The sequence below is a fragment of the Syngnathoides biaculeatus genome, chromosome 2 (assembly GCF_019802595.1).
Source record: "Syngnathoides biaculeatus isolate LvHL_M chromosome 2, ASM1980259v1, whole genome shotgun sequence".
In the NCBI taxonomy this organism is placed as follows: domain Eukaryota; kingdom Metazoa; phylum Chordata; class Actinopteri; order Syngnathiformes; family Syngnathidae; genus Syngnathoides; species Syngnathoides biaculeatus.
This window is the reverse complement of record NC_084641.1, coordinates 40,276,230-40,292,648: the sequence shown is the minus strand read 5'-3', so window position 1 is coordinate 40,292,648 and position 16,419 is coordinate 40,276,230. Positions and strand designations below refer to the sequence as shown.

The 16,419-nt window shown below is 44.8% G+C and overlaps 1 protein-coding gene across 5 annotated transcripts in view; it reads right to left on the bottom strand.

Annotated features, from left to right (window-relative positions):
• Positions 1-2,510: 2,510 nt before the first annotated feature.
• The window catches only part of LOC133492583 (semaphorin-5B-like), a 38,493-nt gene continuing 24,584 nt past the window's right edge, over positions 2,511-16,419 (bottom strand). Inside the window, exons 14-22 of one of the 5 annotated variants that reach the window (XM_061805002.1) lie at positions 11,854-11,997; positions 11,558-11,705; positions 11,240-11,465; positions 11,095-11,148; positions 10,927-11,004; positions 8,916-9,086; positions 3,056-3,091; positions 2,775-2,986; positions 2,511-2,688 (exon numbers count right to left, since the gene is read on the bottom strand). In XM_061805002.1, the coding sequence (XP_061660986.1) occupies positions 2,524-2,688; positions 2,775-2,986; positions 3,056-3,091; positions 8,916-9,086; positions 10,927-11,004; positions 11,095-11,148; positions 11,240-11,465; positions 11,558-11,705; positions 11,854-11,997 (1,234 nt within the window). In that variant the 3' untranslated portion in view covers positions 2,511-2,523. Of the gene's footprint in view, positions 2,689-2,774; positions 2,987-3,055; positions 3,092-8,915; positions 9,087-10,299; positions 10,384-10,926; positions 11,005-11,094; positions 11,149-11,239; positions 11,466-11,557; positions 11,706-11,853; positions 11,998-16,419 lie in introns of those variants that run through there. The other 4 variants (XM_061805013.1, XM_061805021.1, XR_009792701.1 and 1 more) reach the window with 4 other exon arrangements.

The following is a 16,419-nucleotide window of genomic DNA, read 5'->3' as shown; positions in this document are numbered from 1 at the left end:
GGTTGCCTCTGAGTGATATTAAAATTGGTTTGATAATTTTGAATCTTTGTGCATAATATAAGAATAAAAAAAATCAGCAATCAGGAGGGTGTGAAATACTTTTTTACTGCCCTGAATAAGGCTATTAATTTTTTGTGGCTCCAGACAGATCTTTCCATAGTGTTTTTTGGGGTCCAATATAGCTCTTTCAATATTTTGGGTTGCTGATCCTTGTGATAGAAACGTAGACATTCAATAAATTGAGTGGAAAATGTATTACACAGAGTGAACAGAGAAGTAAACTGAGCGTGCAGAGTACCTTCCTCGTGTGTTTTTACATACTTGGCCATTAAAGCTGATTATGATTCTAAATTGAGGGTGCAGTTTACTAAACTGAGGGAGCACATTAGGAAATTGAAGCCACACATTATCAATTAATTTTATTTTTGTCATGACTTGGCAAAAGGGGGGTTCTTTAAATTCATTATTTATTTTAAACATAAAAAATGAAGTCACCGTTCAAAAACAGCACTTTAAGTTCACTTGAATTATGTTTGTCTCATATTAACATTTGTTTGATTAACTTAAGGCGGGATGATGAAGCAGCTGTAGAGTATTGGCCTTCTGAGGTCCAGGGTTAATTCCCAGACCGCCTGTGTAGCGTTTATATGTTCTCCTTGTGCCTGTGTGGGTTTTCTCTGGGCACTCGGGTTTCCTCCGAAATTCCCAAAACATGCATGAATTGGATACTGTAAATTGCCCCGAGGTGTGATTGTGAGTGTGATTGTTGTCTGTCTCCATGTGCCCTGTGATTGGCTGGCAACCAGTTCAGGGTGTACACTGCCACCAACCTGATGATAGCTGGGATGAACTCCAGCACTCTCATGACCCTTGTGCGGATAAGCAGCTTGGAAAATGGATGGATGGATGGATGGATGATGAATTTAAACTTTAAAGTGGAGAAGCTATACAAAAGCAGAACATTTTGAGAAGAGGATGAGTACCTTTTCAAGTCACTGTTTGTCATCGTCCCACCATGGTCCAGATAAGTTCCAGTAGGTGGCAGCATTTGAAAAGAAAGTAAATTTGTAGTGTAGTTGTACATTTAGTCCTTAGCCTTGTTTTTTTTTTTTTTACACCGAGGTCCAGATTTTAAAAACTTGGTTTCCCGCAATACTTTACAAACTCGTCACGTGATGTAGTGGATGTACAGTGTGTGTGTGTGTGTGTGTGTGTACACACACACACACACACACACACACACACACACACACACAAGCTGTCCTCAGGCAGGAGGCAGAGTACACCCTGAACAGGTTGCAAAGCACATGGAGACAAACAGTCGTACTCACAATCACACCTAGGGGCAATTTGGAGTATCCAATTAATGTTGCATGTTTTTGGGATGTTGGAGGAAACCGGAGTGCCTGGTGGAAACCCACACAGTCACAGGGAGAACATGCAAACTCCAGACAGGTGGGTCCGGGATTGAACCCAGGACCTCAGAACTGTGGGACCAATGCTTTACCAGTTGCGCCACTGTGCCGCATTGAAGATTCTAGTAGACATTTTTTTCTTCCAGAAAAGTCTTCAGATAGGTGATGTGAAATGGATGAAAAACAAAAAGCATTAACTGTATGTGAACAAATCATTCATCCATCAAGCCATTATCTGAGCTGCTTATCCTCACAAAGGTTGTCTGAATGCTGGAGCCTATCCCAGCTTTCTTCAGGCAGTAGGCGAGGTACACCTTGAACTGGTAGCCAGCCAATCACAGGGTACATAAGAGCAAAGAAACATTGACACACACGTTCACACCTCGGGGCAATTTCGAGTCTCCAATGAATGTATGTTTTTGGGGGATGGGGGAGGAAACTGGAGAGCCCGGAAAAAATATGAAAACAACAACCACAGGTAGAACATGCAAAGATTTGCATCCCAGCCCACAGAACTCTGTGGCAGGCCCTTAACCGTGCACCAAAAATCATTCTTTCGTAGTCATAATAATGAAGAAAAAGCCTCAAACCTCATCACCATCAATTGTTGTCTTCATTGTTGTTTTGTGCCTGTTGACTTCTTGGTCTTATTTCATGCTTTTGCCCTGCAAGTGCAAGTGTGGTTTACAAAATGCCGCTTAACTGTTTTTATTCATATTTCAGCAGCATTCTTTAGTTGAGGAACTATTTTATCTACAAGTCGGAAATGTCTAAGACTGTCAAAACTAGAACACCCCATCCTGTGAGTTATGTAACACACCTATAGTATGTATGTACAGTATAAATAATAATAAACCAGTAATAATAGTAATGTGTTCTTGCTTAGCAAATACTTCGGGATGTTGTTGCTTTCATTTTTCTAAATTTATTCTTCAGTTAATTATTTTGGCAATGTATCATGCTGTTTGTATTATACCCCCCAAATGGCAATGCTTTGTTAAGATGTTGGCACCGTGTGCTTAAAAAAAAAATCACAAAGAAATTTGGGTATTTTAGCATCTATGAGCACCAGACGGCTTTTGGTGTTTCAGTTTGAGCTGGTGTGCTGTTAGCTGTGTATGTATGCCCTGCACTTTGCTTCTGGAGGAAAGTCGTATTTCCTCAGGTTGGGAGGGTAGTAGGAGGTGGTGGTGAACATGTTGCTGGAAAGAACAGAGGAAGGGAAGTGGTGGCTGGTGTCGTCATTTCTGTGGAGATTGTTCTTGTGTCGCATCTGCAGAGATGGGCGAAGACCGAGTTACCAAAAAATTCAGCCATGAGTAGAAAATTGAAAATTTTAAAGATTTGACCATGACCCACCACGACTTCCATGGGAATGTATTTCTCGTTCTTTGGCATGGCGTTGTCCTGTTTGTTGTAGGTGAGGTGATTATGCGTGCTGGGGTGGATAACCTCTGAATCTGTGGAGGGCCGGCTCAAATGATGACAATAGGTGACAGCCAGTGCAGACAAGAGAACAGCTACAAAAAAACTGGCCATGCCCACAGCGACCAGCTGGAACAACGTGAAGACTGTCAAAAAGAAAATGGGCGGTGAGCTAATAATCCGTAGAAATTGAAAGACTGCTTTCTTTCACTCACTTTCACAGTTATGGTCCTCCTGGTCAGGCAAAATGACTGAAAGGGTACAAATGGAAATAAAATTTGGGTTAGACAAAACATAATTAATATAGCTAGTGGTCAACTTATTTTCACACCTTTATGATAGATCCAAATGTTAAACTTCAGTGTTGTGAAAAAAGTATTTCCATAGTTTCTCCAATTTAATGTTCAAGATAATCAAGTAAATGTAAATGTCAGATAAATACAACCCAAGTAAAGATAAATTGCAGCTTTAAATTGTGGTTTTATTTATTAATGGAAAAAAATATTCAAAGCTACTTGTCCCTGTGTGTTGAAAAGCAATAATGTTCAATATGAATAGTAATATTGTTAAGCCATGAATTAACTGGCGAATCATATTTTTGGGGATGCTGAGTTAATTTTCCCTAACCGCACCCAAACCTGATTACCTCCAGACCTAATCAATAAAGAAATCACCTAAATAGAATCAGTTCGACAAAATGAAGTTGACCAAAAAACTACAACAAATTCCCACATTCAAATTACAAACAGATGACAAATAAAGTAATTAAAATCCATCATGATGGAAAGAGTTACAAAGCAATTTCTAAAAATGTTAGACCCCAGCGAACAATGGTGAGACCAGTTATCTTTAAGTAAAGAAAAAATCTTGAGTGGTGAAACTCCCAAGAGTGGCTGGACTTCAAAGGTTACACCAAGAGCACAGCGATGACTCACCTCGTATGTCACAAAGGAACCTAAGACAGCATCTTAAGAGCTGCAGGCCTCCCTTGACTCAAGGATGTTGTGACTCAACAATAAGGAAGAGACTGGAAAAAAATGGCCTCCATGGCAGAGTTCCAAGGGAAAAATACTGCTGACTAAAAAAATCTCATTATTTGTTTAGTGTCTTTGAGTACCTTTTGAAAGCGCCCTATAACACAAATGTGATAAAAATTAATACTTAAGGATAATAATGCTTCAACACTGAAGGTAGGTAGACCATACCAAACAATTGTGTGGGTTTAGGTAGGCTGGGGTGGCTCATCTTTGGCGCCGAGGTGGCTTATCACGGTGCCAAGCCGGGCCGCTTTATGGTCTTGTCATCGCATGCGGCTGAGTGCACTATTGCCGACAGGGTTGTTTGGAGCCGTCTCAGCGCAGTGATAAGCCACCTCGGCGGCGAAAATGAGCCACCCTGGCCGACAAGGCTGGCTGGCTCGGCCTTAGCGGCCTTGTCGACAAAGCTGAGCCGGCCGGCCTTGTCGGCCAGGGTGTCTTGTCGCGGCGCCAGCCCACGATGGCTCATCTCCGCCGCGGAAGTGGATCGGACGGGGAGGCGGTTTGGCCGTGATCGCATATCATCTGAATATGGCTTGAAACAAGAGGGTAATATTGCCCCGGTAACTTCACTCGGTTGTGTGATGTTCTCTTCCTCAAAAAGAGCTTTTGTGTCAGAACGGGCATGTCCTATAGTAGAGTCCACAGCGTGTTTTCAATGCCAAATGTCCGGGGTGACGTCACAGGCAGGAAATGCAGCCAATATGGTGACCACTTGGATGTCATCGAATGACACTTCCACAACTTTGGGCATGGATGACGTGCTCTCCGCTCATATTTATTTTTTTATATAGACATTCAGATGAATAATGTTATACGTATTTTTTATTACAATATCTGTTTTAGAATGTTTATAAGGATGATACTTGACATTTAACCTCCCGTGGGGTCAACCTGACAGAATAAAGATGTGGCTGTCACAGTTGATCATTCATCAGCCGGTGAAATTTGCACGCATCTAATCATTACTGGTTATTAGCCACTTAGTCATACACAGTATGTATAAGCAACAACATACTGTATGAGGTGGCACGGTGGCGCAGCTGTTCAATCCACAACCTCTGTGTGTAGAATTTGCATGTTCTCCCTGTGTCTGCGTGTGTGTAACCTGCCTCCTGCCCGTTGTTCTCCCTGTGTCTGCGTGTGTGTAACCTCCCTCCTCCTTTTCAAACTCATGACAACACTGGCATTCCACCACAGTTGGCATTAGGTCACAAAGATAACATGAACACCAGTCTTTCGAAACGAGCCTGTCTGGAACATCTATGTTATGCCCTCCATGAGCATCACACCCCCTCTCCAACACGTCAAGTTCCGCCTGTGTGTATTCTGGCTCAAATGCTTGAACATTGGACAGTGAAGAAAATAAGCATTTCAACACCCTGCTATATTGCAAGTTCTCCCACTTAGAAATCATGGAGGGGTCTGAAATTTTCATCGTCCACTGTGAGAGAGATAATTTAAAAAGAAAAATTCAGAAATCACAACGTATGATTTTTTAACAATTTATTTGTGTGATACAGCGGCAAATAAGCATTTGAACACCTGTCCATCAGCTACGATTCTGACCCTCTAAGACTTGTTAGTCCGCCTTGAAAAGCCCACCTCCACGCCATATGTTATCTTGAATCAGATGCACCTGTGTGAGGTCGTGAAGGACACCTGCCCACCTCATACAATCAGTAAGACTCAAAGTTGTAACATGGCCAAGACCAAAGAGCTGTCCAAAGACACCAGAGACAAAATTGTACAACTCCACATGACTGGAAAGGGCTACGGAGAAATTGCCAAGCAGCTTAGTGAAAAAAGGTCCACTGTTGGAAAAATTAGAAAATGGAAGAAGCTAAACATGACCGTCAATCTCAATCAGAGTGGAGCCCCATACAAGATATCACCCCGTGGGTAAGGAATCAGCCCAGGACTGCATGACAGGACTTGGTCAATGACCTGAAAAGAGCTGGGACCACCATTTTCAAGGTGACTGTTGGTAATATACTAAGACATCATGGTTTGAAATCATGCATAGTTACTATTTACAGCAATGTGCACGTGCAACCCTCACCCAAATCCCTCACCACCAGTCGATCGCGAGAGCTTAGATGCTTGAAAAGTAGAATTGGGGTAAAAAAAAAAAAAGTCTGGCCACGCCTGCTGTATATTCTCTACATCTAAACCAACTCCTGAGAAAAGGATCAAACAAATCTTAGCGGTTCATATAATGGGATTATTGTTTGTCGTGAGTGCCACGCCCCCTCTCCAACATGTCCGCCTCCGTGTATTCTGGCTCAATCGCACAGGCTTGAACATTGTACGTCATGCGATTTTTGTTTTGTTTGTTTACAATTATTTTTCACAAAAATTGGCCACAAAATGCCAGATGGTGGACATTCTCTGTTCGGTGAAACGCATCCATGAACAATGGGGTGTCACACCAGCAAGCACTGCAGGCGTGGCAAATGCTGATTGGCTGTCAGTTTTCCAGCCGAGCTCATTGGAATGAATGCGAGAGAGGAATTTCAATACTTTTCCAATTTAGAGATGCTTCTTGGTGAAATCTGTGGATAACTCTGGCAATAAAAAAAAACACCGAACCCTCATCCACTAACTTTTAATGTGTGCTCCCATTCCTATAATTTTGGGGAGAGTCTACCTTTCAGTCACAATTCCATTGTAGCATGCTGCCAATTTTTTTGTCTTGAGTATGATGTCACATTTCTGTCGGGTCAATTAAACACAATTCATGCACTCAGTGGAGCAGTCTTGCCACGGTGCACTATTTGCACATTTGTTTTAGAGCAATACTGGCTATTCATGTGCATGAGTGTCATCAGCACCATTTGCACAATCGACTGAGAAGTATCTGCAAAATTTGGACAATTGACAATATCCCAGAATATCGCAGTGCTAGCCATTTTAAACTGCATACATATCTTAAAGTCCTTTTGTGTTTTTTTCCAATGTCTTTATGTCTCAAAAGTATTCTCTGTCAATTGACTGTCTATCGTATTAGAGAGGTTCCAACTACTGCAGACAAATTCTTGTGTTTTTGAGATTCTCTGCAAAATAAAGATGATTCTGATTAAGTCTCATCATGATACTGTTTGACGTCTCAAAGCACATATTGATTGACCCCTTAATATATGAAAGCAATTTTTCTGCAGTTTATATAAAAACATTATTTGATGAGGGAAACTGATTGAACACTCCATCCATTCATGTATCTATCCATCTTTTATACCACTTACTGTGTATACCGAAGTATAAATCATCAGAAATACATGAAGAATTAGCACTCATGAACAATTAATGCCCGACATTTGATATCAAAAATTTAAACAATGCAAGGACTAAGATTTCACTTGTTGACCAGTGTATTTAATGAATCACTGAGACAATTAATTAATTCAAATTCATTGAGCAAGGTGATTTACGCCACCCATTGCCCCCTCAATTGCTTCTTGTGACTCCAGCACATGCACGGACCAAAAACAGTCCTTTGAATTTACTTAATTAGAACATGTACAGGAGGAACAGGACTACTGTTAAGAGCGTCTGCCTCACGGTTCTGAGGATCAGGGATCAAATCCCGACCCGCCTGTGTGGAGTTTGCATATTCTCTCCATCCTTGCATTTGTTTTCCCTGGGCATTCCAGTTTCCTCAAAACATGCATGGTAAGTTAACTGAAGACTCTAAATTTCCCGTAGGTGTGATTGTGAGTGTAAATGATTGTTTGTTTGTATGTGCCCTGTGATTGGCTGGCAAACTGTTCAGGCTGTACCACGTCTCCTGCCCAAAGTTTGCTGGTATAGGCTTCAGTACTCCCATGACTCTTATCAATATAAGTGGCTCAGGAAATGCATGAATGGGTGGATGAACATATACATTGGTTGTACATGATTAAAATGTTAAAATTAGGTTGTTGTTTTGTTTTTTTTTTTAGAGGAGGGGTAAATGTCCTTTTAACACATTTTAATCACGTGCAAAAGATGTACATGTTCAAATTACATCTAATTCACATGACTTTTTATCAGTGTGCATGTGCTCTGTGTATTAAAATAATTGAGTCATTAAACATGAGTCAACATTTTTTATATTCTCTTTGATATGCTAATGTACTTCTGAAAATATTTATTACAAGTACCATATAATATTTACAGATGAACCTTTATCTCATAGGGTTGAGTGTAGCTTGCTCTATGAAGACATTTGTTACGAGTTGTAATAAATACATGGTATTAACCTCGTGGGGTAATCAGTCAGCCACATGTGAGAGGATTGTCTGTCACCCCCTTTATATTATTACAATGACTCTCTCCTTGAATGGGACGAGGCCCACCATGTCAGTTTTTCTGCTTGTTTTGGCCACACTTTGGTGGTGGGCAACTGTCCTCCACTTCACACCCACCTTAATGTCTCACTGCTTCTTTTATTACTTCACCTACTGCATTGTTCTGACCCCAAAGTATGGACAGCCGCAGATGCGTTCCCATTCGCTCCTCTTTCGCTTGTTGTTAATTGAAGTCAGGTGATTTAACTCATTTTAACATAGTTATGTTTAACCCTTAAAATAAACTGAATGAACTGTACTTTTTCTAAACACTTTGCACAAATTCCACTTAATCTAAACACTTTGCATGACATGAATTATCAGTATAAATTATCTATACAGGAGCGACATGGGGGAGAACTGGTTAATACATTTGCCTCACAGTTCTGAGGTTTAAATCTGAACTAGGCTTTGAGGAGTTTCCAAGTTCTGAGCATGTGTGCGTGTTTTATTCCGGGTACGCTAAATTCCTCCCACATCAAAACATGTCTGACAGGTTGATGGAAGACTCTAAATTGCCTGTAACTGTGAATGTGAGTGTAAATGGTTGTTTGTTTGTATGTGCCCTGTAATTGGCTGGCAATCAGTTCCAGGTGTACCCCGTCTCTCGCCTGAAAATAGCTGGGATAGGTGCCAGCATAAAAATGGATGAATGTACGATCTATACAATCACATACAGTGGAATCATCTTGATGAATAATGTACAGTACCTTCACAATTGTGTGTATTACAAAGTGCCTCTTCAGTGTGGAGACCAACACAGATCCCACCCTCATTGGCAGGAACTGGATTGTCACATGACCTCGTCCGTTGAAAGTGGCCGCCCCCACAGCTCACAGAACACTGGGACCATGAAGCCCAACATGACCAAGCTCGGGCCACTGGAACAAAAGCACAGTCAAACATGGAGGCAGAGTTACAGTCTTTGACCATACAGCAGGGCTGACTTGGCCATTTGGTGAGATTACCAAATTATAGATAGATAGATAGATAGATAGATAGATAGATAGATAGATAGATAGATAGATAGATAGATAGATAGATAGATAGATAGATAGATAGATAGATAGATAGATAGATAGATAGATAGATAGATAGATAGATAGATAGATAGAGATATATTCTGTGGCGACCCCTAACGGGGTCCATCCATCCAACCATTTTCTGAGCTGCTTATCCCCACAAGGGTCATGGAGTGTTAGAGCCTATCCAGCTATCAGTTGGAGGTGAGGTACACCCTGAACTGATTGCCAGCCAATCGCAAGGCACATGGAGACAGACAACAGTGGGACTCACAGTCACACCTAAGAGCAATTTAGAGTGTCCAATTAATCCATGTTTTTGGGATGTGGGAGAAAACTGGAGTGCCCTGAAAAAACCCAGAACTAGGGAACAGAGGCAAGAAAAACTGGAAAATTCTCCCTTGGGAAGCAACAAGCATGAGTGGTAAAGGCTCTGTTTTTAGATCATCCATCCATCCATTTTTCTTTGTTATCCAAGGTCAGGTCACGGGGGCAGGAGCCTCAGCAGGGAAGCACAGATTTCCATCTCCTTAGCCACCGAATCCTGCGCTTCTGAGACGATGTCAAGACGTTACCAGGTCATCTGAGAGAAACAGTCTCTCCAGGATACCCTGGGATCCCCCTGGGTTCTCTTCTCGGTGGGACGTGCCTGGAACACTTCAACAGGGAGGCGTCTGGTAGTCATCCTAATAAGATGGCTGAGCCACCTCATCTCACTCCTCTAAATGCCGAGGAGCAGCGGCTCAACTCCGAGCCACTCTGGGATAACCGAGCTTCTAACGCAATGTCACCCAAACGCAGGCAGGGCGGTGATTTGAACCCTGGTCCTCAGAACTGTGATGTCAACACTCTAACAAGTTGCTCCACCATGCCAACCTAACTTAACTATTGAATACTAAATTAAATCAGAAAAATAAAAAAAGATGATTATTGAGTGAAAGAAATCCAAATGAAATTTTTGATGGATAAATCCTTCGTTTTCATGAGGAAGTTCCAAATTTCCAATGCTTTAACAACAAAAATGAAAACGCTAAAATAGGTTCACACGTAAAGCAATTCCCAAATATAATCATAACAAATCAAATTGCTAAACAAGCTCTGTCTCACCCACCCCATCCTCCTCCGGCTGATCATGATCGGTATTTTCTTGAGCTCTCTGCGGGGAGGGATGAATATATTTCTGTGAACCCAGAGAACTTTGTAAACTAGTTAAAATGAATGAAACTGTCCAGAACAAAGAAGGAGGGAGATCCGGCAAAAGACAGGTAAAGTTATTGCAACTTTGTTTGTCCAAGCAGAGGCTTGTTACAGCAAGTCACACATGATTTGTTTAGAAGTAAATAACAGTTACAAAATAAAGGGAAAAAAAGGACTATTTTAAAACGCATTTTAAATTTGGTGACATGTTATAAACTGATGACACTTGGAAATACAAAAAATACGTTTTTTTCGTAAGCATATGAAAATTACTAATTGGTGGTGCGCCTAATAAAATCTCTTGTAGGACGTAGTATTGGGCACACGATACAACTAGAAGGCACGCAATTTGGTTCCAGGTTGGATCAATCTAATGCGCAAAAATGTCTTTGTGGACTTTGTGTGTGCTTGTGCTTATTGTCTGAAGGTATTCTAGTCCCCTCAGTTGTTCAGTTTTAGAATATTGCTTGACCAAGGTGCCAAAATATGACAACCATTCTACCTGGGCACGGCTGCATGTTGCAGTCTTGATAATCCACCGCAGATCCAACACACGCACTTGGATTGGTCCTGCCCTCTGCTGTTGAGCAAACACGTCTGCGCGTTCAAAAGCATCTGGAACATTGCTGGGAACAGGTGGACCATGTTTCCCAAGATCCCCAGTGTATACCTTGAGGCTGTGACACAGTCCAGCCACTCGAACTTACCAAGTCATTGACCAGTGCTGGAAAGCAATATACAGAAAACAGTTTCTAAAATCAGGCCTAGTACTTCTCAATCCAGTTATTAAATGTGTTGTGATCTCATATCCTCACAGTCACTCTGGCAGGTTCCAGAACCATCATTTGGACAAAACCTGGTCTCTATTTTCTTCTTTCCAAATTGAAGCTGCTGGACATCCTTTAATAATGCCCGGAACATATATCTGTATCTCTGCTCTTGGCGTGATCCATCTTGACTGATGTTGACTGGCATCCAGGAAGTCCACGGGGTATTGCGGTGTACCTCAGGGCAGGCCTCCAGGTTACAAGTCTTATACTCCTAAAAAGCAGAACGGATTGCGGTTACAGGCCACTAAAACTGATAGGCGATTCAATACAATTCAATACATTCAATACACAAGAGTACAGTACCATGGCACATCCAGGGCAGGTGTTTCCATTCTCACAGGTTCTGCTCCTGGCTTGTACCCCTCCTCCACATTCAGCATTGCATTGCGCCCATGACCTCCATGCAGTCCACAGCACCGGTGATGGGCATGGGTTTTTTTCGTTGCACAGCCTGATACACAACAAATACACAACTCTTTCTAAATATTTACGTTTAATGCTCACCATGTGCAACTTGCTAATTGTTTTTTTTTCCTTTTGAACCCCAAAAAATATATATTTCTCTATGGTCATGATCCACGTTCATCTATAACCCTCACCTCTCCTCCTGACCTTGACCAACACAGATTCGACCTCCGTGACGAGGCGAAGGATTGTTGCAGGACCGCTGTCTCACTTCAAAGCCAATACCACAACTACTGTTGCAATGACCCCATGAAGACCAGGGAGTCCAACCACCATTCCTGAGCGGGAAATGGAAAATCAACATACTTTTACACAAGTCTTAGTTGTGATCCAACATATTATTAAAATATTATATTGGTTTTGATATCTTCAGTTGAAAGATTTAGTTGCTTTATTCCCTTTAATACTGTTTCACCATTTTCTTTTAATAGTTGGGCTTGATCATTGGTTTTAAAAGATTTATTGCTTTGAACCCACACTCATGGTGTTTCGCATCTACAATCCATTGGATCAAATAGCACAAATCAGCAAAATTATCAAAAAATAATAATAATAAAGAAAAAGGACAATAAAAAACCTCAAATCACCCAGGAAATATTCTATCACCCTGCCAGCATTTGATACAGTTGACCGAAAAATAAAACAACTGAAAAAAAATGGTCAGCAACTGAAACCATAAATAAGATGCCTTAACTCAATATCAAAACTGTGCTAGCTGATTTACAGGAAATAATCACACAAATAACCACACTTCAGTCCGGTGAGTTTCCTAAACCTATTAAAGTAGCTGCCATTAAACCACTTCTAAAAAAAGAAAAAAGATCCATATATATCCATATCAAAGGGTTCCTGGGGGTTTGGTACAGGGTTGGGAGGTTGTGGGTGTCAGGTCCATCTTGTTTCCTGATCCATGCGCCCTGCCTCCTTGGATTTGAAATGCACCACAAAGGTGTAAAGAATACATTGAGATGCGACGTAGGGAAAAGGGAGAGGTGGTGAAGGCTAAACAAAAGGCATATGACGACATGTACATCAGGTTGGACACGAAAGAAGGAGAAAAGGATCTCTACAGGTTGGCCAAACAGAGGGATAGAGATGGGAAGGACGTGCAGCGGGTAAGGGTGATTAAAGCCCAGGTGTCATCCCTATAAACATTCTAAAGTAGATATTGTCATGAAAAATACATATAACATTATTCTCTTCAATGTCGACAACCGCTGCTGCACCGGACTGCCTGCTCGATCCCCGAACTCTGCATACAATAAACGTGTCTCTTCCTGAACTACCTTGCGTCTTCCGAGTTCCTGCATTTGGGTCCTACCTCTCGTTCCGATGGGACGTGACAGAACGAACTGGCCATCACAGGACCCAGCAGGAAAGACCCGGCGTCGCCGGGACCAACGCAAAGTAGACCGTCTGCCGGAGGACCAAGCCTGTCCGATCCGGGTAGGCTCCCTGTCCTCCGATTCCGTGTCTTACGCTCCGCCAGCGAAGTACGAATACGTCCCGAACACGACCCGTCCGGCTCCTCATATTCTTCTGGACTCTGACTTTTCGGAATATGAGGAGGACCGTGATTTGTATGCCGGCCTGCCTGAGTACGACTCCGACGACTTTGATTTTGAGTCTCTTTGCCCGGCTTTTGATCCCAGTCAGTTTGCCCCGCCTTCCCGCGTTTCCAGCACCCGAGTGACTTCGCCCGGTAGACCCAAGTGCACCTATCGGTACGAGGGAACCCGCTTGGCCATCTACCCGGCACCTCCGCGTGGCGGCCAGAGGAGACGCCCCGGCCGGGCGCTCCCTGGTGTCTCTCGCTGCGCGGCAACGAAGACACCGTCCTCCCACTCCTCGCCGGCAACGGTGAGACCGGCAGACCCGCAGCTGGTGGTGAGGCTTCCAGCCCAGAGGGAGGAGGTGCTGCCAAATCACGAGGCGTTCTGTCGCGAAATGCGAGCGCAGTTAGAGAGGCAGACCGCCGAATTGGCTGCTCTCACGGCCCAGGTCCAGCAAGGATTGGCGATCCAGCCGAGCTACGCTGACGTCGCAACGGCGACGGACTCGCTGCTGACTCAGGTTCACGTTGCCGTGGAGACCGACCCGCCCCCTTGTCAAGTGCACGCCACAGTGGGAACAGACTCGCCACCTCAAGTGCACGTCGCAGTGTTGGCGGTTCCGAGCAGAGCTCACGCGTCAGTCGGAACTGACCCGCTCCCGAGACACGCCCACGTGTCAGATTCGACTGACTCTCCGCCTACTCAGGTTCACGTTGCCCTGGAAACGGATTCGCCACCGCGCCACGCCCACGTTGCCGTTTCAACAGATGCAGTGCAAGCTCACGTGGCAGTGGGGACCGACCCGACGCCGCCTCACGTTGCTGTCCAGGAGGTGGCGACGTCTCCACAGGCGCTTCTCGTCCGTGCTCTGGAGTGGCAGTGGCAACTGGCCCGCGGTCGCTCCACACTCCTCCTCTGTCGGCGACCGGCACGCGGTCGCTCCCCATTCCTGCTCTGTCGGCGACGGGCACGCCCTCACGTCGCCGCCTTCTCTCTTTCCTGTCCAGGAGGAGGCGGCGACGGGGTCACTGCCTTCTCAAGTTCCTGTCCAGGAGGAGGCGGCGACGGGGTCGCTGCCTTCTCAAGTTCCTGTCCAGGAGGCGGCGGCGACGGGGTCGCTGCCTTCTCAAGTTGCTGTCCAGGAGGGGGCGGTACTGGCGCCGCCTTCTCAAGTTGCTGTCCAGGAGGGGGCGGTACTGGCGCCGCCTTCTCAAGTTGCTGTCCAGGAGGGGGCAGTACTGGCGCCGCCTTCTCAACTTGCTGTCCAGGAGGGGGCGGTACTGGCGCCGCCTTCTCAAGTTGCTGTCCAGGAGGGGGAGGTACTGGCGCCGCCTTCTCAAGTTGCTGTCCAGGAGGGGGCGCAGGTGCTGGGGAGTTCTGTGGAGCCACCCAGGAGCTGGAGAGACTTCGGGGTGGCGGTCATGGCTCTGGTCCTGCTCTCCATCTTCTTCGCTCCTGAGTTCGCCCAGCCGCTTCAGGACCTGGCCTCGTTGGCGACCAATCCCTGGTCGTCTTGCAATGACGGCGTGGGAGGTTCTCGTCCGGAGCAGTGGCCTGCCTCGTTCTGGTTCCTGCTTCGCAGTTTTGTTCCTCACAGAGGTCGTCCACCCGAATCGCCCCATGGGGACCCTGGTGCTTGGCGTCCGGGTCGTCCTCCTGACCTGTCCACCCGGACGCCTCGTGTTTGGTGGCCTGGATGGCCACCAGTCTGGGGTTCGGGGGGGGGGCGTGCCCTCCTCCGGACCCCCTTCCGCCCACCCCTGCCTGTGTTAATTAGTGTCTGTTTTTTTTTCGTTTAGGCACGTCTGGGAGCCGTGCCTTTGAGGGGGGAGTACTGTCATGATCCTGCCGCTTCAGCACGAGCTGTGCGGCTGCGCTGATTGGGAGGCACACACCTGTGCCTCATGCGGCCTGATCATCCCCCGTATATATATAGGACCTGGTGACGACTGGTCCTCTGCCAGTTCGTTGAGCTTTATGTCCCGTTCCAGCATTCTCGTATTCCTGACTGAACCTGTGTGTACCGACCTTCGTCCGTTCTCCGACCAACCCTGTAAGCCTGACTCCTTGACACTTCTGCCTGCGTTGATTGTTTCCCCGTGTACCGACTACTGCCTGCCCACTCATCTGCTCTCTTCGCCCGACGCCCCAACAACCGCTGCTGCACCGGACTGCCTGCTCGATCCCCGACCTCGGCATACAATAAACGTGTCTCTTCTTGAACTACCTTGCATCTTCCGAGTTCCTGCATTTGGGTCCTACCTCTCGTTCAGATGGGACGTGACATGGATGGATGGATGGATGGATGGTTGGATGGATGAATCATTGTATGAGGTGGACAGGTGTCTTTAACGACCTCACACAGGTACATCTGATTCAGGATAATACATGGAGTGGAAGTGGAATTTTAAAGGCGGACTAACAGGTCTTTGAGGGTCAAAATTCTTGGTGATGGACTGGTGTTCAAATACTTATTTGCAGCTGTATAGCACAAATAAATAGTTGAAAAAAATTCTATATTGTATTTTCTGGATTTCTCTTCTCTCTCACAGTGGACATGCACCTACGATGAAAATTTCAGACCCCTCCATGATTTCTTAGTGGGAGAACTTGCAATATAGCAGGGTATTCAAATACTCATTTTCTTCAATGTATGTTAGAATAGTACAGCACATGTATGAGGGCAGCAGAACAGTGGTGAGCTGTGCCGTTGGTGTGACAGAAAAAATTCAGGTGGATGTGGGACTGCATCAGGGATCAGCTCTGAGCGCCTTCTGTTTGCCGATATCGAATCTGTTTGTCAACTGCGGCAGATGGAAATAAAAACATCTCCACACAAATGTCACATTACAAATGTTGAAATGTCAGTCTTCCATAATCATAACACTTGAAACATTTGTCATAGGTATTAGAGATGAGTGTGGGACTATGGTAGGTGGGAAATGGTCTCATTATCTGAAATCAAAGAAGTGATATTTTATATATCCACCGGGCCTGCGTGGGTTTTCTCGCGGCACTCTGGTTTCCTCTCACATCCTAAAAACATGCATTCATTGGAGACTCTAAATTGCCCCAACGTGTGATTGTGTGTGCGACTGGTGTCTGTCTCTGTGTGCCCTGCAATTGGTTGGCAACTGCCTATTGCCC